General features: G+C 43.5%; 1 protein-coding gene across 19 annotated transcripts in view; it reads left to right on the top strand.

Annotated features, from left to right (window-relative positions):
• Nucleotides 1–26,943, top strand: part of CAMK2G (calcium/calmodulin dependent protein kinase II gamma) — a 543,897-nt gene that overhangs the window by 143,462 nt on the left and 373,492 nt on the right. For 4 of the 19 annotated variants that reach the window (XM_033940501.1, XM_033940493.1, XM_033940494.1 and 1 more), the window contains exon 1: nt 11,599–11,782. The exons of 12 other annotated variants lie outside the window; for them this stretch is intronic. In XM_033940501.1, the coding sequence (XP_033796392.1) occupies nt 11,614–11,782 (169 nt within the window). In that variant the 5' untranslated portion in view covers nt 11,599–11,613. Of the gene's footprint in view, nt 1–11,598; nt 11,783–26,943 lie in introns of those variants that run through there. 3 more of the 19 variants (XM_033940485.1, XM_033940490.1, XM_033940497.1) reach the window with 3 other exon arrangements.

Genomic DNA, 26,943 nt, shown 5'->3' with positions numbered 1-26,943 from the left:
TCAATCTGTGCATGTTGGCACCAAACAGGAGCAGATCAGCAGATTTGACTTAAGCAGCACAGTCACAGGCAAGCACAGGAGGCACAGCATGTAGGCCAAAGGGAGCCGTTTCATGTCTTCTCTGCTGCTATCCATATGCCATACTCAGGATGCAGTAATGTGATTATTTCAGGAATCCTAAGTGCGCTGACAGTCCTCCATGTCTGTCTTGAAGCTGCGGGACTACATTCTGTTGAACATTGACAGCCCTGAGCCTACCAGCACTGCTGTAAACCTGCAGCACCATGTCCTCACTGAGGTCTTGGAGTCCTGATACTACTGCCAGTCATGCTGGCCTTACACCCACAGTGTCACGTCCTCGCTGAGAGCCTACCCCTGCTCCTCCATAGAAACATAGAGTATGATGGCAGAAAAGGGCCATCGGCCCAACAAGTCTGCCCACTCGAAGAACCCTCCCCCTAAGCACTTCCTCGAAGTGAACCCACATGTTTATCCCATTTTTTCTTAAAATCAAGCACGTTGTTGGCCTCAACAACCCATCTCCTATTCTACAGTGCTGTATCCTCATTGAGAGCTGGGGGAGCCCTGAGCCCACTATCACTAACTGCTTGTCACTCCCAGAATATCATATGTCCCTGGCCAATGGTATTTAAGAAAAGAAACAGAAGGCCACACATGAAGTAGGAGAAACAAGGTATTTTAACATATGTGTTTGGCTTGTTGAGGGTTAGAGATAGAGGAGTTTGGGGGACAAGAGAGGAAGAGAAAAAGGATGGGGCAAAAAGTGGAGGAAAAGTAAGAGATCATAATGGGAAGATGAGAGGGAATGGGCAAAAGCAGAAAAGAGGGGATGAGGGTAAAGAGGGAATTTGGAAATGAGAGAGGATAGGGTAAAGGGGAGTGCAAGGTGGTGGTCAGGATGGGAAGAGTTGGGGTAAAAAGGAGAGGAAGAGTGAGGGCATGATGAATTAGTGGGTTGGGCAGAGAGTAGGGTGTTAGAAGCAAGAAAGGAAGAAAGAGAGGAAAATGGAACAGGAAAGAGGGCATGTGGGATGAAGGGGTGGAAGAAAGGAAGTATTTGTATTGTTTTTACCTATACTTGTAATTTGCCTAGAAATTCATTGATAGGCAATTATATCTTTTAATAAAACTTGAAACTTAATAATAATAAAAGTGATAGGAAAGGAGGAGACGGAAGAGAGAAGGGAATGGGATAAAGGGTGTGGGAGACACAGGAGGAAAAAGCTGAGCCAATTGCGCAGGAAAAAGGATTGGGAAGAGAGACTGGTGGTGTGTGGGTGGAAGATGCTACGTGACATGGCAGAGGGAAGCCCTAGTGGGGCAGGCCACGAAGCAACCCGTTTGAGCGCTGCTGCTTCTTTAGGAAGTCTTGGATATATGTCAGAACGGAGAAATCCTGCATATGTGGAGGGGAGGGAAACATGCATGGAGAAGAGAGAGAGGAAGAAGTGTTAATATAGGGTGGAGGGCAGAGAGAGATGGTGCATAGGGAGAGAAAGAAATGTTGCACATGATGGAGGGGAGGAAAGGATAGATGCTGCATGGAGGGAAATAGGTTTGACCCAGGGCACAAGTCAGGGGGAGAGAGAGAGAGAGATGGTAGACAGCGGGAAAGAAACAAATGTTGGATATGGCAGTGAAAGGTAGAAGAAAAAATTTTATTTTCTATTTTGTGATTACAATATGTCAGATTTGAAATATGTATCCAGCCTGAGCTGGTGTTGGACAGCGAGCGTGAGTTAGGACCTAACAAGAGAGAAGTATTTTTTAAAATTTTGTTTACATCACAACACTGGTGTGGGGTTGGAGAGGGCAAAGTAGTGTTGGGTGGGGTGGGTGGAAAGACTACAAGATGTTTGAAAGAAAATGCTCGATTGGGTGGGAAAATCGAATTGAAAAATCGATTTAGTAGGCTGAATCGAATCGAAACTTTTCTCCCTGAATCGGGCAGCACTAGTGTGGAGAGGTAGATTTAAGAGTCGTCATCATAAAGGTGATATTGAAAACCATGGGAGAAGATCAGTGTGTCAAGAGAGCGGGTATATAGGGAGAACAGGAGAGAGCCCAAGACAGAGCCTTGGGGTACACTGGTGATTTTTCTTCCAGGTTACCAATCTGGAATCTATTTTAACTTCCTTTAATAGTTCAAGCCATCAGCAACAGGTTCTGCCTACATTATATCTTTGGACATTGATATAGGTGTTGGCTATTTAGAACTTTAAAGGTTAGGATGAGGGTCTTAAATGATGGCCAAAAAAGGAGTGGTAGCTAGTGACAGCTCTTCAGGATAAGAGTTTATACTCTCTCTATAATTGGATCCTGACAATACACAGGCAGTGGCATTTTGAATAAACTAAAATTGGTACACTGTCTTTAAGGGAAGGTCCAGAACGAGAATGTTAAAGTGACTTAGATATGATTATTAGCAGAGCAAAGACAGTCTCACCAAGGCTGCCTTATTGAAATAATTCCATAATTGACAGCAGCACTCGTTTTCCCAACGAGTTCTTTTCCTGTCCCTGCTCCATTCCTTCAAGCTCTGTCCTCATCTGCACAAGCTTTAAACACTTCAAAATCTGGTGTGTTTGAGGCTTGGGTGATTCAGGCAGAGCTTATAGGAATGGGGCAGGGGCAGCGACAAAACTCGCGGGGATGGGATATGGAAATTGAATTCCTGCGGGGACAGGGAAAAGTTTGTCCCGGTTTCATTCTCTAATTGACAGCTCAAGCAAAATTGAAAAAAAAATAAAGGCATTCTTAGATGTATTAGAACTATGTTGTGATTTGTGAAAATTGTTGTATTATTTATAATTCACTTGATGTAAGATTTAAAAATGAATAAAGATTTATATAAAAAAAATAAAGAACTATGTTTCTATACATACAAAAGAGAAGCCACAACTATTGGAACAGTCAAAAAACCAAATAAACAGTACTAGAAGTAGGACATATACAAATTTTTATTCAAATGCAAAGTTTAAAAACAAATTATAATCAAAAGTCAGTGTAATCCCTGTATCACTGTTCTTCAGTGTAAGGCTTGTGGGACAGTGACAGTCCCCAAATACATCTTTATTAGCTCCTGCTGTTAAAATTTTTTTTTTTTTTTTATGGCCAGATGTGGGACTTGTATTGAAGAGCACTGCACTATCTTCAGTTTACTTCTTCCACTGGTTGAGGACACCGCAGGAGGTCAGGTTGTAGGACAGGCCCTTCCTCTGCTCTACCTCTCTGCCCCCCTCCTTCCCCATTCTCTGCTGATCCAATATTTCTTTGTCTGTCTGCCTGCCCACTTCCCTTCCTCCCTCCCTGCAGGTCTGGCATTTCCTTCTACATCCCTCACCTCTAGGTCCTGCAGACTTGCATGTCTTTACTGGTGATTAATGCAGGTAGACTTCAGCTTGCCCAGGGGCTTTCCCTGTCTCATCAAAAGGTAACTTCTGTTGCCTTGTGAGCAGGACATGGTTAAGGAAAGGTCTCATGGCTGGGAGATGGCCTGCATTCTTTGCCACATAAACATCTCGCCATACCTCCCGATAGGTTATGGTAAGCCCCCCCCTAAAACCTATTATACCCATCTGTCTACAACCCCAACAGCCCTTATGGCTACAGGTGGCAACTATATAGCAGTACAGTAGGGTTTTGGTTTTTTTGGGTGGACTCACATTTTCCACTATGAATGCAGCGGTTAGAGTGGCTTATGGGCCTGGGTCCTCCTCTCTATGGTTCATTAGCCCACTCCCCAGAATACTTAAGCCACCCTCGTGCAGCTCTACTATGCCATGTGCTGATGTTCCGGAGGCAGGTATGTACGTTTTCTGAACTTTGTGGGGGTGCAACGGGGTCAGTGAACACAGGGCGAGATGGAGACAATTTTGGGTACTGGAGTCGGAGTTGTGGGTACCAGAAACTGAGGAGTCAGAGTTGAAGGATTTATCTACAACTCCACAGCCCTGCCAGGGTTGTGGAGTTGGAGTTGGAGTCGAGGAGTCGGAGATAATTTTGGGTACCTGGAGTTGGAGTCGTGGCTACCAGAAACTGAGGAGTCGGAGTCGAAGGATTTATCTACCAACTCCACAGTCCTGCATACAATAACGTATCTGGATAATGAGCAACATTTGAGGATTAGTTGAATTTCATATTCAGACCTGTTTATCATGTTTTTGTGTTGTCAGATGTACTTAGGTGTTTGTCTCATTGTTCATGTGCCTGTGCTATTGACGTCCAAGGGAAGGACCCTTAGATAGGCACACTAAGAAAAAGCTTGGAAGGAGATGCTCAGAGACTTGTGGTTTCTGCTGGTGAGCAGTGGTCTCTGACCCAGTTTGTGTTTGGGAAGGGAAAGGAAGCAACTGCCACTTCATCATGAATAAGGCACGGGGGGGGGGGGGGAGGGTAGGAGGGAAGGAAGGATGGAGAGTCACTTCTGTCCCCTACAGCACATTGACAATAAAAGGGGGGCCAGGAGTTTCAGGTTCGAAGACTTGCCACCTTTGCAGCCAAAGAGAACTGCTGCTATTGTGAGGAACTGAGCTAGTGGCGCTGATCCCCTTTTGTGCCTAGGTTGAGGCAGTGAAGAGATTATAGGAGTAGCTGGGAAGTGTAAGCCAAAACCCAAAAAAATAGAGGTCAACTGAGAGTATTAACTAGAGCAAGCAGGTTTGGGGGAATGGGGGAGAGTATAGTTTTGAGGATAAAGGTGGAAGAAGAGCATAAGCTGGAGGAGGGAAGAGGCTTAGAAGTTAGGTAGGCAGCTTGGTGAGGGACATAAAATGCAGACTTATGTTGGCATCCAATTCTAGTCTTCTTTGTAATTGTTACAAAAATGTTTAAATGCAGCTCAGTTTAAAAGCATTGTGGTTTCCTTCACAAAAATTATTTTGCCAAGGAATAAACTGTGTAGCATTTTATCTGCGGTTTCCCTAGATTTTAAGAGTTGGAATTGCCCTGTATATGCATTTCTGTATGGGAAATTTCACTAACAGACACAGGTAGCTCTGTGATTTATTGATTTGGCAGCAAAAGCTGAAGGCAGGGTCTTAGGTACTAGACTTAGCTAATCTGCTCATGTTCCTGACCTGCAGAAATCATCACCATCATTCTTTTTTCTTTTAATATTAGTGCCCATGGCTTGCTATAACAATATATGCAATAAAAACATCCCTAATCCAATACAGTACAGTAAAACCTTGGTTTGCGAGCATAATTCATTCCGGAAACATGCTTGTAATCCAAAACACTCGTATATCAAAGCGAATTTCCCCATAAGAAATAATGGAAACTCAAACGATTCATTCCACAATCCAAAAACTTGAGAGAAGACAGGGTGAGGGTTATTGTGCAAGACAACTTACACTATGTATTGCAAGACCTCGCTTGTTTAGAACAGTCACTACACTCCCGCAATGTCAGAAAGAGAACCATCGGCTCGTACTCGTATTGCAAGACTTCACTCGCTTATCAAGTAAAAATTTAATAAAACATTTTGCTCGTCTTTGCAAAACACTCGCACACCAAGTTACTCGCAATACAAGGTTTTACTGTCTTTGTAAAAATACAATTTGTGACCCGAGTGAAACTTAAATACAACAAAATACTGACAAGCATACAAAAAAAAACTATAATTATAGTTATCACCCTTTATAAAAGTTCTACTTATAATGGAGAGAAAATGGAATAAATGAAACTTTTATTATTTTTTTTACATAATTTTCTAATGGCATCAGGGTGTAGAGCAATCAGTTATACAGTAGCAAAATACTGTAATTACTTTTAAATAATGATTTTATTTATTTAGATTTATTAACTGCCTTTTAATGAAGAGATTCATCCAAAGTAAGAACATAAGAATTGCTACTGCTGGGTCAGACCAGTGGTCCATCGTGCCCAGCAGTCCGCTCCCGTGGCGGCCCCTGGGTCAAAGACCAGAGCCCTAACTGAGACCGTCCCTACCTGCGTACTTTCCAGTTCAGCAGGAACTTGTCTAACTTTGTCTTGAATCCCTGGAGGGTGTTTTCCCCTATAACAGCCTCCGGAAGAGCGTTCCAGTTTTCCACCACTCTCTGGGTGAAGAAGAGCTTCCTTACGTTTGTACGGAATCTATCCCCTTTTAACTTTAGAGAGTGCCCTCTCATTCTCCCTGCCTTGGAGAGGGTGAACAATCTGTCTTTATCTAATCAGGTACTGGTATTTTCCCTATCTGTATCTGGGACAATGGAGAGTTAGGTGACTTGCCCAGAGTCACAGGGAGGAGACTGGGATTGAACTCTCAAAACTCAGAGTGCTGAAGCAGCAGCTCTAACCACTAGACCACTGCTCCCCCTTGTCAAAAAGCCAAGCCTTAAGGACTCCTGAAACGTCATCAGATCTCATTCTTGCCTTTTGCCAATTGGCAATCAGTTCCATAGCCAAGAGGCCACAGTTTCAAATACTTTGATTGCCGTTTCTACAGATGGAATGGAAGCCACGGGCACACAAATAAACCCTTCTGTGAGGAACTCGGATTACAAGAAGTTGCAGTAAGGCTGGAGCTTTTCTTGAATATGTCGTATGAACTAAAAAAAAAAAAAAAAGTATTTTAAATTGGCTTCTTTTGGGACCTTGATACCAGTGTAAACACTTTAGTAGAGTGACACAGTATTGGTATCCCACATTCATTACCAACCATGCTGCAGCATTTTGCACATGCTGAAATATTTGTCAGTTCTTGCCTACCCCTAAAGCTACTCATGCCGCAAGTTAAAAAGTATTACTCTGATGAGCAGAACTCTGCTCTATATCCCAACCCTATATGTCTTGTCTGACAAATTAGATTGTAAGCTCTTCTGAGCAGGGACTGTTATTGCAAGTTAAATGTACAGCACTGTGTTCATCTTTCAGCACTATAAAAATGAAAAATAGCACTAGTACCCCTCAATTTACTTCTTGTAGCATCTTTTTCTTTCTTTCTTCAGGGCTTAATATTCTGCAAATGGGGGTTACAGAGGAACAGAGAAAATAACTTCCTGCAGAATACCAAAGAATCCCTGTGATTGTGTCATTTCCCCATTGTTAAGAGATCATCTTTACTGGTTCCATGTGTTTCCTGTATTATGTCCACACCTCTGGGAAGCAATACTTCCTATGTCCTAGATTACTCCTCTGCAGCCTCATACTGTGATCCCTTCTTCCAAATCCATTGATTTCACCATTATTCAAGCAGGAGTCCACTTTGGTTCCTCATCCTCATCCCATGTTCTGGGCTTTTCTGGGAGGACAGGATATAAAATCAAATTAACCCCCCCCCCCCCCAATAAAAAAAAGCCCAACTTCCACTCCGAGAGTCACATGAACCACTAAATTAAAATATTGCTTAAATTGCTCCTTAATGATGTAATTCTACAGAGTACACTTCTCTCTCAGTATACATGGGGGTTAGGGGCAGAGCCAGCGCATGAATATTGAAAAACCGCAAATAACTTTTAGGGCTGATTCTTTCCAACCCCCGCCTCCCTCCTGCCTTCCGTACCTCTCCCCCGCCTCCCTCTTGCCTCCCGGACCTCCCCAGACCTTACCTGGTGGTCTAGCAGTGAAGCGTGGTAGGAGCGATCTTCCTATGCTCCTGCCCCATGCAGAACCATCATAAAAAATGTTTGCCGTGAGTGCCCATTGTAGTCTCGTGAGACCACGGGAACTCACAGCAGCCATTTTTGATGACGGCTCTGCACGGGGCAGGAGCGTAGGAAGATCGCTCCTTCCCGGCGTCACCACTAGACCACCAGGTAAGGTCTGGGAAGATCCGGGAGGCGGGGGATGGATTGGAGGAAAAAACTGCAAATAACCGAATTTGCGAGTAGTAAACCCATGTATACAGAGAGAGAAGTGTAACTTGGAAAGTAGAAATCTGCATGTACTGTAAAAAAAAATAATAATTTTTAAAAAAATAAAAATCACTGACCAAGAAAATATATAGAATCACTGACTAGGAAAATATATAGAATTAAAAAGCATTTAAGATGTTTGTTCAATTTCATTAAAAAAAAAAAAAAAAAAAAGCATTTTAAGTATAATTATACAACATTTTCCCCCATCTACAACATTGAAAATCATCATCTTTGATACAGAAGTTATGGTGCAGCTGCTGCTTTAAAAGTTGGTTAACCAGCTACAGTTTAAAGGGCACTTAAGTAAATATTCTAAGAGAAGAACAAAGTGTGGATAAGCAAATACTCTACTGTATATACTCATACTTGTTGCGTAACTTTGTTCAAGCAGTCCAAATATTCTTTGGTTGAGAGAGCTCTTGGCCAGCCTACCCCTTAACCCACATACCCCAAAGCAAACAAACACCACCGATTGCAAGCTTGACCTCTCCCTCATCCCCACCAGTCTTTCTGAATACTTCCATTTCCCACTGGTTTAGGCACATGCCTCCTTCCCCTGGCCAAAATGATAAAATACACATCCTCCCCTAAAACCCTACATTCATTCCCACCCAAACAATCAGATATATGTCCTTGTTAAAAACTTAACCAAAAATCTTGCTGTCCCTCAACAATTATACCACCCCTAACACCCAGCAAAATAATAACCCCCCCCCCCCCGACAAAGCCCATAACGACTACTGGCATACTTACCCCCAACCTACCCCTTCAGCAAAATACCAGAACAGCAGCGCTTTGCTATAATGCTGCCTGACTTGTGTTTGGAACTGTATGTAAGAACGCAAACATACAGAATGAAGGCAGGTAGAGACAATATGGCCTATCCAGTCTGCACATCTATGCCATCTGTCCCTTAGTACTTGTTCCAAGGTTTCTTGAATTCAGAGACACACATTCGCACTCGCACACACACTCACATTCTCTACTACCTACAATGGGAGGCCACTCCACTGATGAGTATAAGGGAAGGTATGTGTGCTTTTGTATGAGATGGATGTTTGTTTCTGCTGTAGCTACTGGACAGTTAATATAAGTGTAGGAGTAGGAATGTATATGTAGGGCAGAGGTGGAAGATATGGATGTTAGTGGAGTGTGACACAGTGGTTAAAGCTACGGTCTCGGCACCCTGAGGTTGTGAGATCAAACCCACGCTGCTCCTTGTGACCCTGGACAAGTCACTTAATCCCCCCATTGCCCCAGTTACATTAGATAGATTGCGAGTCCACCAGGACAGACAGGGAAAATGCTTGAGTACTTGAATAAATTTGTGTAAATCATTCTGGTATGGAAAACTGAATAAATAAATAGGGTGAAAAGCTTCAGCCTCTGATAACCAGAGCTGGTATTGTGACATCATAAAGCCTCAATCCACTAATGTCTATGAGCCAACCTCATCAGTGATGTCACAATGGCTTGATTGTCCTAGACTTGGCTCACTTTTACTGCATTTTAATCTCTAGAGTGGCGCAATGGTTAAAGCTACAGCCTCAGCACCCTGTGGTTGTGGGTTCAAACCTAAGCTGCTCCTTGTGACCCTGGGCAAGTCACTTAATCCCCCCATTGCCCCAAGTACATTAGATAGATTGTGAGCCCGCCCAGACAGACAGGGAAGAATGCTTGAGTACCTGAATAAAATTAATGTAAACTGTTCTGAGCTCCCCTGGGAGAACGGTATAGAAAATTGAATACATAAATAAATAGTGTGTATCTCTTGGGAAGGGACTTTTGCTGCCATTGAAAGTGCTGCTACTGCCAGCCACCGCCTGCTGTCTTTTCTGTGGTCCTTTATCATGTGCAGGTAGTTTACTTGCAGAATTTTCTCTATCCCTACAGTAATTTTATTCGTGTAAATTTCCTGAAGGGGCGATATATTAAAATTTCAATAAACTAAACAATGCCAGTCATAGAATTTTACATGGGTAATTTTCTTGACTCTAGAATCGGTGCACATAATTTTTTATCTGCAGTCATGAATTTTAAGTGGTCCACACACGGAAAAGGAGCACAGAGGGACACCGCCTCCAGGTGCCTGTCTTTCTGCCTGAAACGGATTGCATCAGTCATTTGTTAGTTTCCAAAAGCTCGCTGAGCCTTTTTATTGGAAGCATGAAAGCGATGCCTTAAATCCCGTGCTGGCTGAGCAAGGCTGTGCTGGTGTGCTCACTAGCACGCAAGAAAGTGCACCATTGGTGCACTGTGAGTCGGGCTGTGCTCTTGAAGGAGAAGTCCACTCCCAGGAGATCCTTATCATAAACTCTAGGACCCTGAGGTAGATTTAAAAAAAAGAAAAAGTTTTTTGTGGGGGAAGGGTGAACCTTAATGCTAGGTCTGGCTCTTTCCTGATTTGCAATCAGAGACATGGACTTTTATAGTATCCCACTGTTGCATGGACAGTGCCTCAGAGCTTGTATGAGTAATGCTTTTGGCACCTACACTGCAGTTTAGAGATTCTCTCCTGAGCCTCGAGTTCAGAAGGGTACACTTAGTAAAGAGGGGCAAGGAGGGGGGCAACAGCAGCATGGACCTGCCTTTCAGCTTCTCTGACAGTTCCCACAGTATTTCTTGATCTGCTTTACAGAAGTGCCATGTGAGCATACCTTAAAGAGCCAAGATTTCCTGAAAGTGATTGGGGGGGGGGGGGGGGGGATAGAGAGAAACAAGCTCCACTAAGACATTTTGAAAGAGTTTTCTTGAGTTGTTATGGAAACTGGAGTAATTAGTTACAAAAAGAAAAAAAAAGTCACATAATGTGTGTTTATGTAAGTATTGATGTCCGGGGAACGATACATGTTTTATCTACCCTCTGTATAGATAGGCCTTGATACTCTACAGGCCTTCACAAGCACTCACTGCTGTCAGATACCTATATCCACTGTATCATTTCCTCTACCATAATCTCCCCAACCCTGAGATGTCTTGTCTGTCAAATTAGATTGTTAGCTCTTCTGAGCAGGGATTATCTATTGCATGTTAAATGTACAGCAGCTGCGCATGCTTTTCAGTGCTATAGAATGACAAATAGTAGTACCTTGTTTCCCTGAAAATAAGTGTCTATATTAATTTTGGGTCCAAAAAACACACTAGGGCTTATTTTTGGGGATGTCTTATTTTTTTCATGTACAACAATCATCTCTCTCTCTCTCTCTCCCTTCCTCTCCTCTACCCCAATTCTTCCTCTTTCCTTCCCACCCCCTCCCCCCATGTGCAGCATCATTCCTCCCCTCTCGCCCATCCCCTTCAATGTTCTCCCCAGGGCTTTTTAACTGGGCGGTCCGCCCAGCTAATTTAGATTACCGCCCAGCTGTCATCTATCAGGAATCCTGCTGTTGCCGCCGCTCAACATAAAAAAATTCCCCCCAAATACCATCTCTCACCGGCTTGGAGATGCGAACTCATGCTTCGGGGCTCTAAGGTATGCGTGCCGGCTTCCCTCCTCTTCCCTCCGAAACCGGAAGTTACGTCCCGGGGCAGGGGGGGGGGGAAAGAAGAGAAGGGATAAGGCAGGAGACAGGCAGGAAACTGGTTAACGACGGATGGAAACTTACAACTTGCTTTGGGCCTTTCTCGCTGCTGGGTCCTGCCTACTTTCTGTTTCCGCGAAGGCAGGACTTGGCAACGAGGAAGGCCCGAAGCAAGTTGTAAGTTTTCATCCGCCGCTGACCTATGCCTAATGACGCAAAAAAAGTCACGGCGCAAGGGAAACCTCCCCTTATCTCGCTTGGAAACTTCACCGCAGCGCAGGATGCTAGGACAGGACACTGAACAAATCAGACCTCGCACTCTCTACCACACTGTCCCACACCTACATCGTAGCGAACAACGAATCTCCGGGAGCTCGAGTAGGTGATGTCATTGTGCAAGGGGGGGTTGCCGGTAGTAGAAGTCAGGTGGACTGGTCTGGCCTTGTACTTATAGGGGTGTGAGTGACATATTACTCCATGATTGATATGACTGATTACTAGGTTTCAAAGGGCCAAAATTCATTTGTGGATATGTTTTGATATTATTTTATATTTAGTAATTTGTTACTGGAAAAAATGTGCAGATACAGTAGTACTGTGGTATTTTTTTCCCCCCAGATTTTGAAGTTACTGTAAAGTTATTTAAAGTTTGTTTAGCTCTTGTTAGCATAGTAATTGGGAATCATTTCTAACCAAAATTTGTATGTCTACTCAGTAAACAGGGATGTTCAAGATGCTGAGTGCACAAAAAAAAAAAAAGAGGGAGAGAAAACTTAATAAATGGTGAACTTATGTCATATGAATATAAAGGAGTGAAAAAGCTAATGTAAGGGGCCTCTATGCAAAAACTTAAATAGCTATGTGTAGAAAATAGCTCGGTTTGCATCTTGGAGATAAGGATTTTTAAAATTGAAAATGCAAAATTATTTTCTGGCATGCCGTCATTCGTCCCCCCCTCCTCCCAGCAGGTCTATCATCTCTCCTCCCACACTAGGTCCAGTCAGTGGAATGCTTTTTTGTTTGGGGGGCCCAAAAGCACTGCCCAGGCTCCACCCCAGACCCAGCCGCCATACTAATAATAGTACTAATTGTAAATGCCATTTCTTCCATTCATTTTTCACATACACACAATATAATCTTATTAATAATACATAATGGTAACCATAAAATTAAACTACACAAAGCACACTCTTTTACCCCTCCCCACCTTGCACAGCATTTCTTCCTCTCTCCTCCACCTCCATGTGCTATGTCCACCATCTCTCTCTCATTCCTTCCCTTGCTGTAAAGGGAGTGAGGAAAGAAAGATAGAGGGATCCAGGATATATCACTCCAACTCCTTCTACTGCCACATCCAACATTTCTCCCTCTCTCATCTCCCCCAGACTGTGTGCAGCATCTTTTATCCCTGTCCACCAGCCCCAAGCCCAACATTTCTCCTTCTATTACCCCTCTCCAGAACCATGCGACATCTCTTCCTCCATTCCCTCCACCACCAGGTCCAACATTCTTCCCTCTTGCATCTGTCCCACTGTTCCCTCTCCAACACCACATCCAACATTTCTCCCTCTCATCTTTCTGTACCTTACTCCTCTCCCACCAACATGTCCAACAATTCTCTTCCTATGCCCAACATTCTCTTTCTTCCTTTCCCCATGTACACCATTTCTTTCCCTCACACCCATGCTCAACAATTTTCCCTTTCTATTCCCTCCTCCACCTCAGCATCTCTTTCCTTCTATCCTTCCATGCTATGTCCCAAGTTCATGCCCCTTCCCTCCCTTCCTTCTGTATCCCAAGTTTGTGCCCCCTCCCTCCTTCCTTACTGACATTTTCTCTGTGTACAGTGTGATTTGTGTTTTTTAAAATTTTATTGTTGGTAAATTATTTTGACTTGGTCATTTTAAAAGTAGCTTGCAAGCCAAAAAAGTGTGGGCACCCCTGCTGTAGAGCCATTTCTTATATGACTGGATGAACTATATTTATCTTTTTTTTTGTTAGTTGTTTAAATTCATGCAGAAATAAATGGCTAGATTGAACCTAATGACTTCATTAACGTCTTTCCCTTTTTTAAACCTCTATACCATTTGAAAGAGGGCAAATATCTAATTATTCCCTTCTAAAATTGGATACTTCTTAAATTTAGTAAAAATATTCTGGTACAAGTGTCAAACCTTAAAAAAGGAAATCATATTGAGCATTGGAAAATAATAATAAACTAATAAAAAATAGTACACATTTAGGGCTCCTTTTACTAAGTTGTGATAGTGGTTTTAGTGTGCGCTTAGTGCACGCAGAATTACCACGTGCACTAGATTCTAACGCCAGCATTGAGCTGGCTTTAGTTTTCCCGCTTAGCGCGGGGGGTTGCGTGTGCTAAAAATGATAGCGCATCTTAGTAAAAGAGGGGGTTAATTTTCCCCATCCGGCTACTTTTTCATGCCACCCGGCTGGAAAAAATTTCTGGGGAGAACACTGCCCTTGTGCAGCATAACCCCACTGACCCACCCACCGTGAGACTGACATACCTCCAAGACCTCTTAAAGCAGTAGGGATGGGGGTTGCTGAATTGACGAGTCCGATTTTTTTTCGGTGAATCGGGCAACACTAGTGTCGTGGATGGAGTTGGGGACATTCGGGGGTGGGAGGACTTTGGGCGTCGATCTTAACTAGGGCTTATTTTCGGGGAAACAGGGTAGTAGTACCTCCACTCCGCTCCATACTAGAATTCAGTCTGTATTTAGCGTATAACAAATGCTTCATTAATTATGTGCAATCCGGAGTAAGACTATATAGGTTTCTAGCATATATTTGTGGGCTCTACTACTTTCCCTTCTGTCATGTTGCTGGATCCATAAAAACACATGCACATGGGCACACAAAGATCTACGGGTTAGATCACGAGTTGCCAATCTATTGTACAGTATGTATCACTTTTTCCAGATAGTTCAATTGCAGGCCACCATACAATTTTTCTCTGCCCAGCCTTCCCCCTCCCATCACTGCTGAGCATTAAAATAATACCTTGTGGCTGGTGGGAATGCCTAATGTACACCAACTAAAGGTGTTATCTGCCTCACCTCCTTGTGCTGTCTGAGCGATGGGGAAGTCGGCGGTGCTTCAAGATGCTGACATAACACTTCCTGCATATACTCAGTTCATGAACTGACTATTATATATATACACATGTAGATGTATCCCAAAATATATAAATTGCCATATAGCAAGAGTCTCTCGGGATATATAAACACAACTTTTCCTCCATTAAAAATTTTTTTGCTTCAGCAGTGCCACTTAGTGCTCGATAACTCTCATCGCACTAAGATTTAAACACCCACTTCGTCATTAGCCTTTAGCATTTCTCTCAAATGTAACTTATTCCCCCTGGCCAATGAGCAAAATACTTTAAAGATAAGTTTCTAATGAAAAATCTAAGTTAAAATGTCGATGATTTGTTACATGATATATTAATTAGTAAAAATTAAATCTGAGAGAAATGCGAGAGCCTAATGACAAAGTGGGTGTTTAAATCTTAGTGGGATGAGATTAAATTTGCAGATGACACTAAACTGTTCAAAATTGTTAAAATGCATGTGGATTGTAAAAACTTGCAGGCAGACCTTAGGAAATTGGAAGACTGGGCATCCAAGTGGCAGATGAAATTTAATGTGGCCAAATGCAAAGTGATGTACATTGGGAAGAATAACCCGAATCACAATTACCGGATGCTAGGGTCCACCTTGGGGGTTAGCATCCAAGAAAAGGATCAGGGTGTCATCGTAGACAATACGATGAAACCTTTTGCCCAATGTGTGGTGGTGGCGGCCAAAAAAACAAACAGGATGCAAGGAATTATTAAAAAAGGGATGGTTAACAAGACTAAGAATGTATCGCTCCATGGTGTGACCTCATCTGGAGTATTGTGTTCAATTCTGGTCTCCTTATCTTAAGCAAGATATAGTGGCATTATGAAAAGGTTCAAAGAAGAACGACCAAGATTGATAAAGAGGATGGAACTCCTCTTGTATGAGGAAAGACTAAAAGGTTAGGGCTCTTCAGCTTGGAAAAGAAATGGGTGAGGGGAGATATGATTGAAGTTTGCAAAATCCTGAGTGGAGTAGAATGGGTACAAGTGGATCAATTTTTCACTCGGTCAAAAATTACAAAGACTAGGGGACATTCGTTGAAGTTACAGGGAAATACTTTTAAAACGAATAGGATGAAATTTTTTTTCACTCGGAGAATAGTTAAGCTCTGGAACGCATTGCCAGAGGTTGTGATAAGAGCGGATAACGTAGCTGGTTTTAAGAAAGGTTTTGACAATTTCCTGGAGGAAAAGCCCATAGTCTGTTATTGAGAAAGACTTGGGGGAAGCCACTGCTTGCCCTGTATTGATAGCATGGAATATTGCTACTCCTTGGGTTTTGGCCATGTACTAGTGACTTGGATTGGCCACAGTGAGAATGGGTTACTGGGCTTAATGGACATTGGTCTGACCCAGTAAGGCTATTATTATGTTTTTATGTTCTAAGTGGTGTCACCAAGGCCAAAAATTTTTTTTTAAAGAAGGAACAGTTGTGTTTATATATCTCGAGAGGCTCTTGCTTTATGACAGTTCATGAACTGAGCATGTGCAGGAGTTCTGCGTCAACACCTGGAAGCACATTACCAACTTCTCCGCTGCTCAGACAACAACCTTGACTGCAACACAAAACTCTTGGCATGCCACAGGTTGCTGACCCCTGGGTTAGATTGTATCTGACAATTACCTTTTGATGTGCAATAAATCTGAATTTCCAGATTCACCTTTTGATGTGCAGTAAATCTAAATTTCCAAATTCACATGAGCAGGCAGTTTTCTGACCAAAGGCCAAGCGTTTTACCATTTGAATTAATGAATCTGGAATCGTGGCCCGTGTCGAGTCTTGCATGCCTTATGAGGAGCCTGTATCAGTTGTTGGATTTGTAATAAACACAGTGTGCTAAGTATTGTTCATTCTCTCGGGACTCCACTTCTTTTGGATCTCATTGTTTTTTGCTTGTTGTTTGTATTTTGCTGGATACCTTGTCATTTTGAGAGGAGAGAGTTTCTGAAGGGGATAATTTTTTTTTTCCTCCTTTTTGTCTTGCAGATATTTTCAGTTACCCTAATTAAAGTTATGTCTCATAAACCTTAATTGGCAGTTAACTTTTTTCTTATGATTTTTTTCTTTTTTCCAGTGGTAGTTAAAGGTGAGTTCTATTCAGTGCACTAGGTATTGCCCTATCCCTTCAGGGATTACAATCTAAATTTGTACCTAAAGCAATGTAAGGTTAAGTGACTTGATCAAGATCACAAGGAATTGCAGGGAGTTTTGTCCTGGGATTCCCTGGTTCTCAGCAAATTGCTCTAATACTACTATCGCTACTTAATTCTATTGCGCTACTAGGCATACGCAACGCTGTATATCAGGCAGGAAATAGACAGTCCCTGTTTGAAAGTGTTTACAATCTAGTTATGACAGACAAACTGGACAAAAAGGTGCATCTATATACAGAGGGAATGCAAGACAGATGGATGCTAGCAGATGGGTTGGAGTTAAGAATTGAAAGCAGCATCAAAGAAGGCTTTGAGCATGGATTTGAATACTGCCAGAGATGGAGCTTGACGTACTGAGACAGGCAGTTTGTTCCAGGCATATGCTGCAGCAAAGTAGAAGGGACGAAGTCTGGAGCTGGCTATAGAGGAGAATGGTACAGGTAAGAGAGACCTACCTGCCCGATGAGCGGAGTTCCCGGGGAGGACTATAGGGAGAGAAGAGAGAGGAGCTGTGGAGTGAATACACTTATAGGTCTGTATGCAGAAATGGATAAGGAGCCAATGAAGTGATGAGAGGAGTATTGTGTGTGCATAGTGACACTGGTGGAATATGAGGCATGCAGTCGAGTTCTGGACAAGGGAGGGAGGGAGGAAATGGTTTAGTGGAAGGCCAGTAAGAAACAGGTTGTAGTAGGCATCAGGAGGGGGGACAGGGTGCAGAGCCTGGCAGTGGAGGAAAGGAGGATGGCTGGGTGCAGAGCCTGGCAGGGCACTTGAATATTAACCTCCCCCGGCTTATATTTGAGTCAACCCTTTTTCCTTTTTTGGGGAGGGCTTCCTCAGCTTATATTTGAGTATGTATGGTAAAGTGAATTTTGTGTAGGTTTTGGATGGGTTGTGTTTGTCAACCTTTCTACCATCCCTGTGGAGAGGCAGTGGTAGTTTGAGTTTGCTGTGGGAGTTGGAGTGGTGGTGGTGGTGGGGGGTCTTTTGGATTTTTGTCACTGTGACCAAGATTCTTAAAAAAAACCGTGTTAAATGACGTACTATTAACGAATTTAAAGAAGCGAGTTAATTTCAAAAAACGCTTGTTAATGAGGTTGGTTGAGAGTAGTGAAGACTTGATAAATTAGCATGGGCCCTTCGCTGGTGATAGTGATGGGTACATGCATAGAAAAAACATGAAAAGAAACCCTCCCCCAACAACAGCGAGAGAGATGTTCAATCTCTCCTGCTGCCACCCAACAACCCCCCGCCCCCCCCCCCCCCCCCGCAGCGGGAAAGATGCCGATTCTTTCCCGCCGCAAACACCCCCCGCAGTGTGAGAGATGCCAATTCTCTCCTGCCGCAAACAACCCACCCCTTGCAGTGGGAGAGATGCCCACTCTCTCCCACCATAAACAACCCCCCTCCCTGTGGTGGTGGCAACCCCCCCTTGCAGCGGGAGAGATCGTGATTCTCTTCTACCGCAAACAACCCCCGTCCGCCACTGCAGTGGGAGAGATGCCCACTCTCCCTATGCCTCCAACGCCCTACCCCTTACCTCCATATAGATGTCTGACCGAAGGGATGTGGATTCCCTCCATCCAGCTGGCCTGCTACTTCAAAATGGGCCTTCCCCTCCCCAGTGAATTCTGTGATGCACAGGGAAGGGGCCTGAGGCACTAATTGACCCAAGTTGTTTAAGGCCCCTCCCTTAGGATGCACCAGGGAGGCAAAGGCCCATTTTGAAGCGGTGGGGAGGTGCTGTTAGCGGCAGGAGAGAATCAGCATCTCTCCCACTGCAAGGGGTGGGGGTGTTGCCGCCACTGCCGGGGAGGGGTGTTTGCCGCTGCAAAGGGGAGGGGTGTTGTGATGCAGCGGGAGAGAATGGGCATCTCTCCTGCTTGATCACAACATGGCTTTCTAGCCATCTCTGACACTGCCATGCCTGTACCGGCACCCCTGGACCAGTTGCTTATTTTGTCGCCAAAAGCCAACACCACATTTAGAAAATGGCTCAGCATTTTTTTAAGAATCCACCGGAGGGCTCATTTCATTGTTGAAGAGCTAATTTGCATGTCATTATTGGAGACTGCTATAAAATGTCACTGAAGACCAAGACAATCCGTTTTGATAATCCACCACTAAAATGAGTTCAGGCTAAATCGTTGGAAAACAGTTTAGCGATAGTGTTAAAGTTATGAGAATCTGGGCCTGTGAGTTTTAAGTAAATAGTTGTACTTTGAGTGATTACGGGGTTGTTGATAAAAGCGAACTTGGGTAGATTCAGAGGGAATGCTTCGTGTGTGGCACTGTTATGGATGTTTTGGCGAGACAGATGCTGGGCCTTGTGTTACTGCCAGTGCATTTAACTGTGTGAATTGTAGATGTGTGGTTAGTTCAGTACTGACAAACGAAAAAGTCATGTTGTTTACAATTTTAGTGCTAAATGTTTGAAGTTAAGGGAGGGTTTAATGCAGGGATAGGCAACGAGGGCTGAAATCCAGTTGGGTTTTCAGGATTTCACCAATGAATATGCATGAGATCTATTTGCATGCACTGTCTCCCATCTCGTGCATATTCATTGTGAAAATCCTAAAAACCTGACTGGATTCCGGCCCTCGTTGCCCACCCCTGGTTTAGTGGGAGCATTTAGATTGGTCTTTATTGGTTAATAAAGCTGCGACCGGTGTTGCCACGGATTAAATTGTTGGTCTATTGTTACTGTTATTATCATATGTTTGTTGATTTGTGGCTTGCGAGTGTTGATGTTATATCAGTGAAGGGGCTGGGTTGACACAAACTATTTCACAAATGACTGTAGGTGAGAGGGCAACTGAAGGCTAGTTTCACTAAACTCTCTTTTTTTGGGGGGGTGATCCGTGGGTGATCCGTGTCTGAGTCTTGCTGGTCGACTGATTCACCAGAGTCCCCATGCAAATGATCTGATCGGACACATGCCCACAAGCGATCCAGATGCATGCGCAGACCATCCTCTCTGCCTGGAGATGCGATCAACGCATGCGCATGTTCTCTGCACAAGCTTGAGGTCAAAACAGAAGGGGGGGCTGCACTCACTGGCCCCAAGAGAATCATTTCAAGGGAACAGAACACTCTTTGCAGCCAGACTGGAACTAAGCAGAACATGCCGTAGTGCAACCCCGCTTTAAACCCGCAGGTTAAAAACACGGGCTTGCAGAGAGGTAGGATGGCAGAGAGCAGGGCACTTTTTGCACAAGGAAGATGTGTTTTATTTTGATGGTTTCAGGTCTGCAGGGCTGGGATTTCAGGGCTGCAGAGAGCAGGATAGTCGGCAAGGACATGAGTGACTGGTCTTCAGCAGTTGCTTCTTTTTGGATCGGCATGCCCAGTCGGTGTTCCTTCTTCTGTTTAGCGAATCGCTGCCTTCCTACTTATGCATGCATTTCCCCTCATTTGCATGTGCGGATCGGATCGGGTGCAGATAGGAACGGGCAGAAGGTTAGTGAAGCGGGTAGGGGCGGAGAAGGCTCGCAAACTGGTCAGGACACGATTGGTGAACTTAGTGAATCTAGCCCTTAGGCCTAGATTCACTAACCTGCCCGATCCTGTCCGATCCGAGGCAGGCCGAATGATTCACAAATGAGGGCGATCGGAAGCATGCCCTTCCCCCCCCCCCCCACCGACTGCAAGGATTGCTGGAGAACGATCCTTGAGCATGTGCAGACCATCTTCTTTGCCTGTAGATGGTCTGAGCATGCGCATCGCGAAGGAAGAGCTGGAAACTTTTTTTATTTATTTTTTATTTTTTTTATAGAGAGCTGGAAACTTTTGTGAGCCTGTGGTTTTAACCTGCAGGTTGAAAGCAGGGCTGCCCTGCTGGTTAAAACTACGGAGTCGGGGTAGAGGTCAGGAGAATCAGGGCAAATAGCAGGGTTTTTTCACAAGCAACTGGTCCTCAGCAGTCGCTTATTTTTTTGATCAGGCAACCTAGTCGGTGTTCCTGAAATTGTTTTGTGAATCGTGTCCTTCCTATTTTGCATGCCATTCCCCCCTCATTTGCATGCGTGTATCGGATCGGAGAATGATCGGCACAGAGGTTAGTGAATCAGGTCAGAGGAAAAATCGAATCGGTACACGATCACAAACACGATTGGTGGGCTTAGTGAATCTAACCTTAAGTAGGCTCCATCTGAATGGCCCCCTTTTAGCCCTTGTGCAGGTCTCAAAAACTGGTCTCTCTCCCTCCTCTCCCCACCAGTAAAGGTGTTAGATGTAACTTGCTGATAAAATATTGAGTAGTGCTCTCCTCAGGTTCTTTGAGGAGGCTTTCTGGAGACCTTTTCCCTAAATGTTCCAGCAGAGATCAAATGGGTGAGAGAAGAAGAGACACTTGTGCTTTCTCCGATGACCCCCTGTGGTATTTGGTTTTAGATCCCCTGGGGTGGATGAGGTGTGTGGGAAATGAATTTAGCACTTGGACTGAGCTGTGCAATCCTTGTAAAACAGATCAGCTGATAGACTTTCTGTATTTATGGTATTCCCTCCCAAGCCCCTCCCCTGCTAAACATTAGAACAGTCTTTTAATGCTCTTAAAGTGCCCCATTTTGCTTTGTCTGTCAAGTGATGTTTTGCTCTTAGAGGCACTTAGATAGTCTTTAAAAATTTATATTATGACTACTGGCCATTTTGGCAGTGTTGAGATCTGATTTAATATTCTCTCTCTCTCTCTCTCTCTCTCTCTCTCTCTTTGTCTTTCTTTCTCTCTTTCTCTTTTTCTCTTTCTCTCTCTTTCTCTTTTTCTCTTTCTCTCTCTTTCTCTTTCTCTGGAACATTTCTCGCTCTGCTTCTTCCCGTGATAAATCATCATTATTGAGATGACAGTACCCCAATTGCTCAGCCAACCACGTGCTTTGTGTGTGCCTGTATACAGCCTCTCTACAACCAGGAGTTTCCACGTTGCATGCATGACCAATGTCAATATTAGGAGAAGTGCAACCATAGCAGTTGCTCTGGGTTCCCATGCTCCATGGGGCATCAAGCCTGTCTAATTGGTTTTGGGATCTCTCCCTTCTACATTTCTGCTCTGGGCTCCCAGGGTATCTTAACACTAGCCCTATGTGTGTTATGCACATTTTAATCTGGGGGCAGTTTTAAATATCTCATTTCCTATACAGTCTATCGTCCTGAGTAACATAGCATGTTTTTAGCCTGTCTAACTTGCAGTCAGCTTTCAAAGGGGTAAAGCGCCCATGTGAGTTTCCTCTGAGAATGTCTAGCCAAAAATCACCTGTATGCTGCTATTCATAGTTAGGGATGGGAACTTGCAGGGTCTGGATCTAGTCACCTGATATTTTCATTGGCTATCGTTTTTTCCTTATCTGTTCTCTTTTCTCCACTTGTTCTCTTTTCTTCCTTTTTTTCCACTTGTTCCCGTTCATCTTTGTCTAAGGGGTCCTTTTATCAAGCCGCGCTAGCGGGGTTAGCACGTCGGACATTTCATCACGCGCTAACCCCAGCGGCTGGCTAAAAAAACAACAACGCCTGCTGAATGCAGGCGTTAGCGGCTAGCGCAGCAGGTGGTTTTAACCCGTGCTATTACGCACGTTAAACCCCTACCACAGCTTGATAAAAGGACCCCTAAGTTTTTTTTTTTTGTGGGGTTTTTTTTTTTCTAACCTCCCCTGTCATTTTTTAATTGTCAAGTTCTAACCTTGTTTTATCATTTGTAAGCTGCATTTTTGTTGTACACCGCTCAGAAGCCTGATTGAGTGGTATAAGAAATTTTTTAATAGACTTGGGATACTATTAGAATTGGGCAAAACCCAGTTTGTCTGATATTCAAAGGATTTCTGCTTCTAAGTTAGTTTAATACAGGGGTGTCCAACCTGTGGCCCCGTGAAGTATTTTGTGTTGCCCCGGTCGAGGGCAATGCAGTGTTTTCCTCTACTGCCCCCGGGTGTTTACTGTCTTGCCAGCTCCTTCCTCTGTCTTGCTGCAGCGTTTGCGCAGCCCCAGAAACATTTTTTTTTTTTTTTTTAACCAATGCGGCCCAGGGAAGCCAAAAGGTTGGACACCCCTGTAATAAAAGAAAATATTACCTTTATTCTTTTTGTTTTGTTTTATTTATTTTAATTTTATATATTATCTGCTTCTAACTTTGAGAGGTATGCTCCTAAGTTGGCTCCTTTGAAAATTTACCAGGGGTGAAGTCCTAAATTTATACTATGTTTCATTAAACTCTTAAATTTAGGAGCACAAAAAGCAGGTGGCAACATGGGTGGATTTAGGGTGGGAGAAAATAGTTAGGAGCACAACGCTGATTTGTAGTACTAAGCTGATAAATCTAGGCAAATGAATGGTGGGTCTAAATTCATAAGCAAAACTTTGAATCACCTAAATTATGATGCATTTTCATCTGAAAATTTAAGCATCTAAATTTGGCTGAAAATAAGGCATAAAGAAAGCCCCCTTTTATCAAGCTGTGTTAGGGATTTATTTTTTTTTTTATTTATTCCTATGAGTGTCAGAGCTTTTACCACAGCAGCCGGCGATAAAAAAGCCCTAATGCAGGTTGATAAAAGGGGACCAAATTTAGGAACTGCAGTGCTCCCCCGCGAATTCGGGGTCCCGGTCATTTGCAGTATTTTCTGACCTTGAATGACCGGGCAGGAGAGGGCAGCAGGAGAGGGCAGCCGGAGTGCCGGCGAGTGAAGAAAATCCCTCGTGGTATGCTCCGACCGCCTCTTCCTGTGCTAAAGTCGGGCCTCACCAAAGGAGCTGCTTTGACACGCAGGAAGGGAAGGGGGCATGAACTTGGGACACAGGGAAAGAGGAAGGGAGCATAGGAGGGAGGGAATAGAAAGGGAGAATTGTTGAGTGTGAGTGACAGGGAAAGAGATGGTGCACATGGGGAAAGAAAGAAAGAGGAAAATTGTTGGGCATAGAGAGAGGAGTGAGGTAGAGATGCATGGGAAAAAGAAGGATGAGAGAGAGAAATGTTGGATATGGTGATGGAGAGGGAGCAAAGGGACAAATTGAAGGGGATGCAAGGAGGAGGAATGTTGGACATACTGATGGAGGGAGAGGTGTGGCATGGTGCTGAAGAGGGGTGATAAAAGGAGAAATGTTGAACATGGGGCTGGTGGTCAGTGGTGAAAAATGCTGCACATGATCTGGGGGATGAAAGAGGGAGAAATGTTGACTGTGGCAGTACAGGGAGTGGGAGAGATACACCCTTTCCGCCTAAACCCACCTCTTCTCTTCCCTCGTTCTCCGTCTCTGTGGACAACACTCTCATACTTCCTGTTTTGTTTGCTCCTAATCTCAGGGTCATCTTTGACGACTCTTCTCTCTCCTTCACCGCACAAATATAACCTATTGATAAAACTTGCCGCTTCTTCGTCTGTAATATTCCCAAAATCTAACCCTTCCTTTCTGAGCACACTACTAAAACACTTATTCATGCCCTCATCACCTCGCACTTAAACTACTGCAGCTCACTACTCTCAAGTCTTCCGCTTAGCCATCTCGCTCCCCTACATTCTATCCAGAATTTGGCTGCACGACTCATATTCTGGGAGAGATGCTTTACTCAACGTTACCCTTCTCCTAAAGTCACTTCATTGGCTTCCCATCCATTTCTGAATACAATTCAAACTCCTCTTACTGACCTACAAATGCATTTACTCAGCTGTCTCTCACTATCTCTCTTCACTTTTCTCCCCTTATGTTCCCCCCCTCATGAGCTCCACTCAGCTGGTAAGTCCCTCCTTACTGTGCCCTTCAGCAGCCAACTCCAGACTGTCTCTTCTGCCTTGCTGTGCTGTATGCTTGGAACAAGCTGCCCGAATCCCTATGGCAGGCTACGTCTCTGGCAGCGTTCAAGGCCCAGTTAAAAGCACACCTCTTTCAGAGTGTTTTCGACTTCTAACTCCTCTCACCTTGGGCTCTGCATCCTCAACCCTATATGTCATGTCTGTCTGTCCAAGTTAGATTGTAAGCTCTTCTGAGCAGGGACCATCTAAAAATGTCATTGTATAGCACTGTGTAATCCATTCAGCACTATATAAGTGGTAAGTAGCGGTATGATTTTTCTGTGTAGAATTCTGTAATAATTTGACTTATTCAGGTTTCTCGATAGTGGAGGGGATATTTGTGAATGGGAGGAGATTGGGATTTTGTTGAACCTTGCTCTGTATTTGTGTTTATAAAATGACAATTGTACAGAATATTGGTTTTCTTTTTTTTTACTTTAATAAAATAAGTTCAATATTAAATCATAACTATTTGAAGCTTCTGCGGATGGGATCAGATGGTATTCCGAGATGGGGTAGGGGATGGGACGGGACAAACTTTCCCTGTGTCATTCTCTACTCTGTCCCTCTCTGTGCTGGTCAGTGTATTATGGAAGTTTGTGCCTATTTGTAAATGGGCAGAGAGGGCAGCCGTTTTCCTACACATTATTATTCTAAAGAACCTAAAAAGTAGTTCTTTGTCTGTATATGCAGAGGTCAGCATGCTTTTGGGTTGTGGTTTTGTGGATCTGAGCTTCCTTTGGAGTTTATCACACATTGGCAGCAGTGTTCAGGGAGAAAGTGGTGCCATGTGAAATATGTGGCCTTGGTGCGTTTCAGACCAGAATCTTATTTTCTGCTTTGTGCGCTTTTCTTGCAAGAATCTGTGTATGAGTGATAAGAATGAAAGGAGCAAGATGACAGAGGTTAATTCCACTTTTCATCAGATTAACTGACTATGGAGAAAAGGGTTTCTCATTGCGATTCTATTTCATGGAGCTCATCAACCTTCGCTCACCTTTGCTTAGTTTTCAACTCTCGCTTCAGAGATTCAAGGTGAATTTTTATGTCTCGGTTTAAATATTTTATTATCTTATTCCATAAAATGGGAAAGAGAGGTTGAAACTTTTTAGAGTTATGAAAAAACAAAAACTGTGCAGCCCCCCCCACCCACACACACCATTAGCCTTTTTCCAGGTCCAGCCTCTGACCAGCTTTAGTCTTCTTTCAGGCCCAGCACTGCCCGTTATCCACATTCAAAACATACTGTGTTGTTTCTCTGGATGTGTCAGGGGCTTTTGACACAGTAAATGTAGATTGCTATTGTTGAAACTATTCAATCTTGGTTTGAAAGGGGAGGTTTTAGTCATGGTTTGCTTCTTATTTACATGGGCGTTCTTTCATTGTTCAGCATGGTCAGGAATTGTCAACAGAGAAGATAATGAATAAAGGGATGCCTCAGGGTTCTGTGCTGTCTTCATGGTGGTTTAACATATACATGATTACTTTGGGAAAATTATTTCGTTCTGTAGGAGTAGAATATTGCTTGTATGCAGATGACATCTTGTTCTTTTTCCCCATTAGGAATTTGTAAGAAACAGAGACAAAGTTGACTAACCTGTGGTTATTATTTGTTTTAGATTGAAAGAATTCTGTATTAAGAAAATTTATGGGGAAGATAGACTTATTTGTTTGTTTGTGCTTGTTTGTTTGTGCTTGAAATTGTGGATGTAAATGTTTTGTACATCGCTTAGATTTAAGCAGTTCATACAATTTTAAAATAATTAAATACTTTTACCAACAGGCTTTTGGTATTGATTTCTTTCTGAATGATCACATTCATTAATTCGAGAGGTTGACGGGCATCTGATCTACTATTTATTTTTATTTTATTTTATTGTGTGGATGGACTTGGAATTTATCCTAGATATGATATGCCCTGATCATGGTTGGACAAATTCAGCTTCAGCAATTAGAGAACAGAGCTTAGTGCCAGGCAGACTGTTATGATCTGTGCCCCACTCGTGGCGCAAGAGATTTGGAAGGGTTGGAGTGGGGGCTTTTGTGACAACTTCAATAGATGGAAAACAAAGCTAGAGCCAGGCAGACTTCTACAGTCTGTGCTCTAAAATTGGCAAGGACAAATCAAGATCGAGTATGCCTTTGTAGTATCACACCATGCCTTATGCTATCAGTTTATCTCATTGGGCAGACTGCATGGACTGCCATTAATTTTATGGCGATCTGGTTTAAAACAAATTTGTAGGAAGTCAGCCCAAGATTTAGTTGGCCAGAAATGGCTCCTGGTTGGTAAATAGTGCTACCCAGCTTAACTGCTGATATTCAGTGAGAGGGAGCCAACTATCTCCTGGTGAATATCCAGGTCAGCAGCTAGCTTGGTCACTGACTATGCCATTCAGCATAGCTAGTTAGTGCCAATATTCATTGGTTTACTCACTTAAGTTTAGGGCCAGATGGATTAT

Source organism: Geotrypetes seraphini, chromosome 4 (assembly GCF_902459505.1).
Source record: "Geotrypetes seraphini chromosome 4, aGeoSer1.1, whole genome shotgun sequence".
Classification (NCBI taxonomy): Eukaryota; Metazoa; Chordata; class Amphibia; order Gymnophiona; family Dermophiidae; genus Geotrypetes; species Geotrypetes seraphini.
The sequence above is the reverse complement of the archived record's forward strand: the minus strand, read 5'-3'. Positions and strand labels throughout refer to the sequence as shown.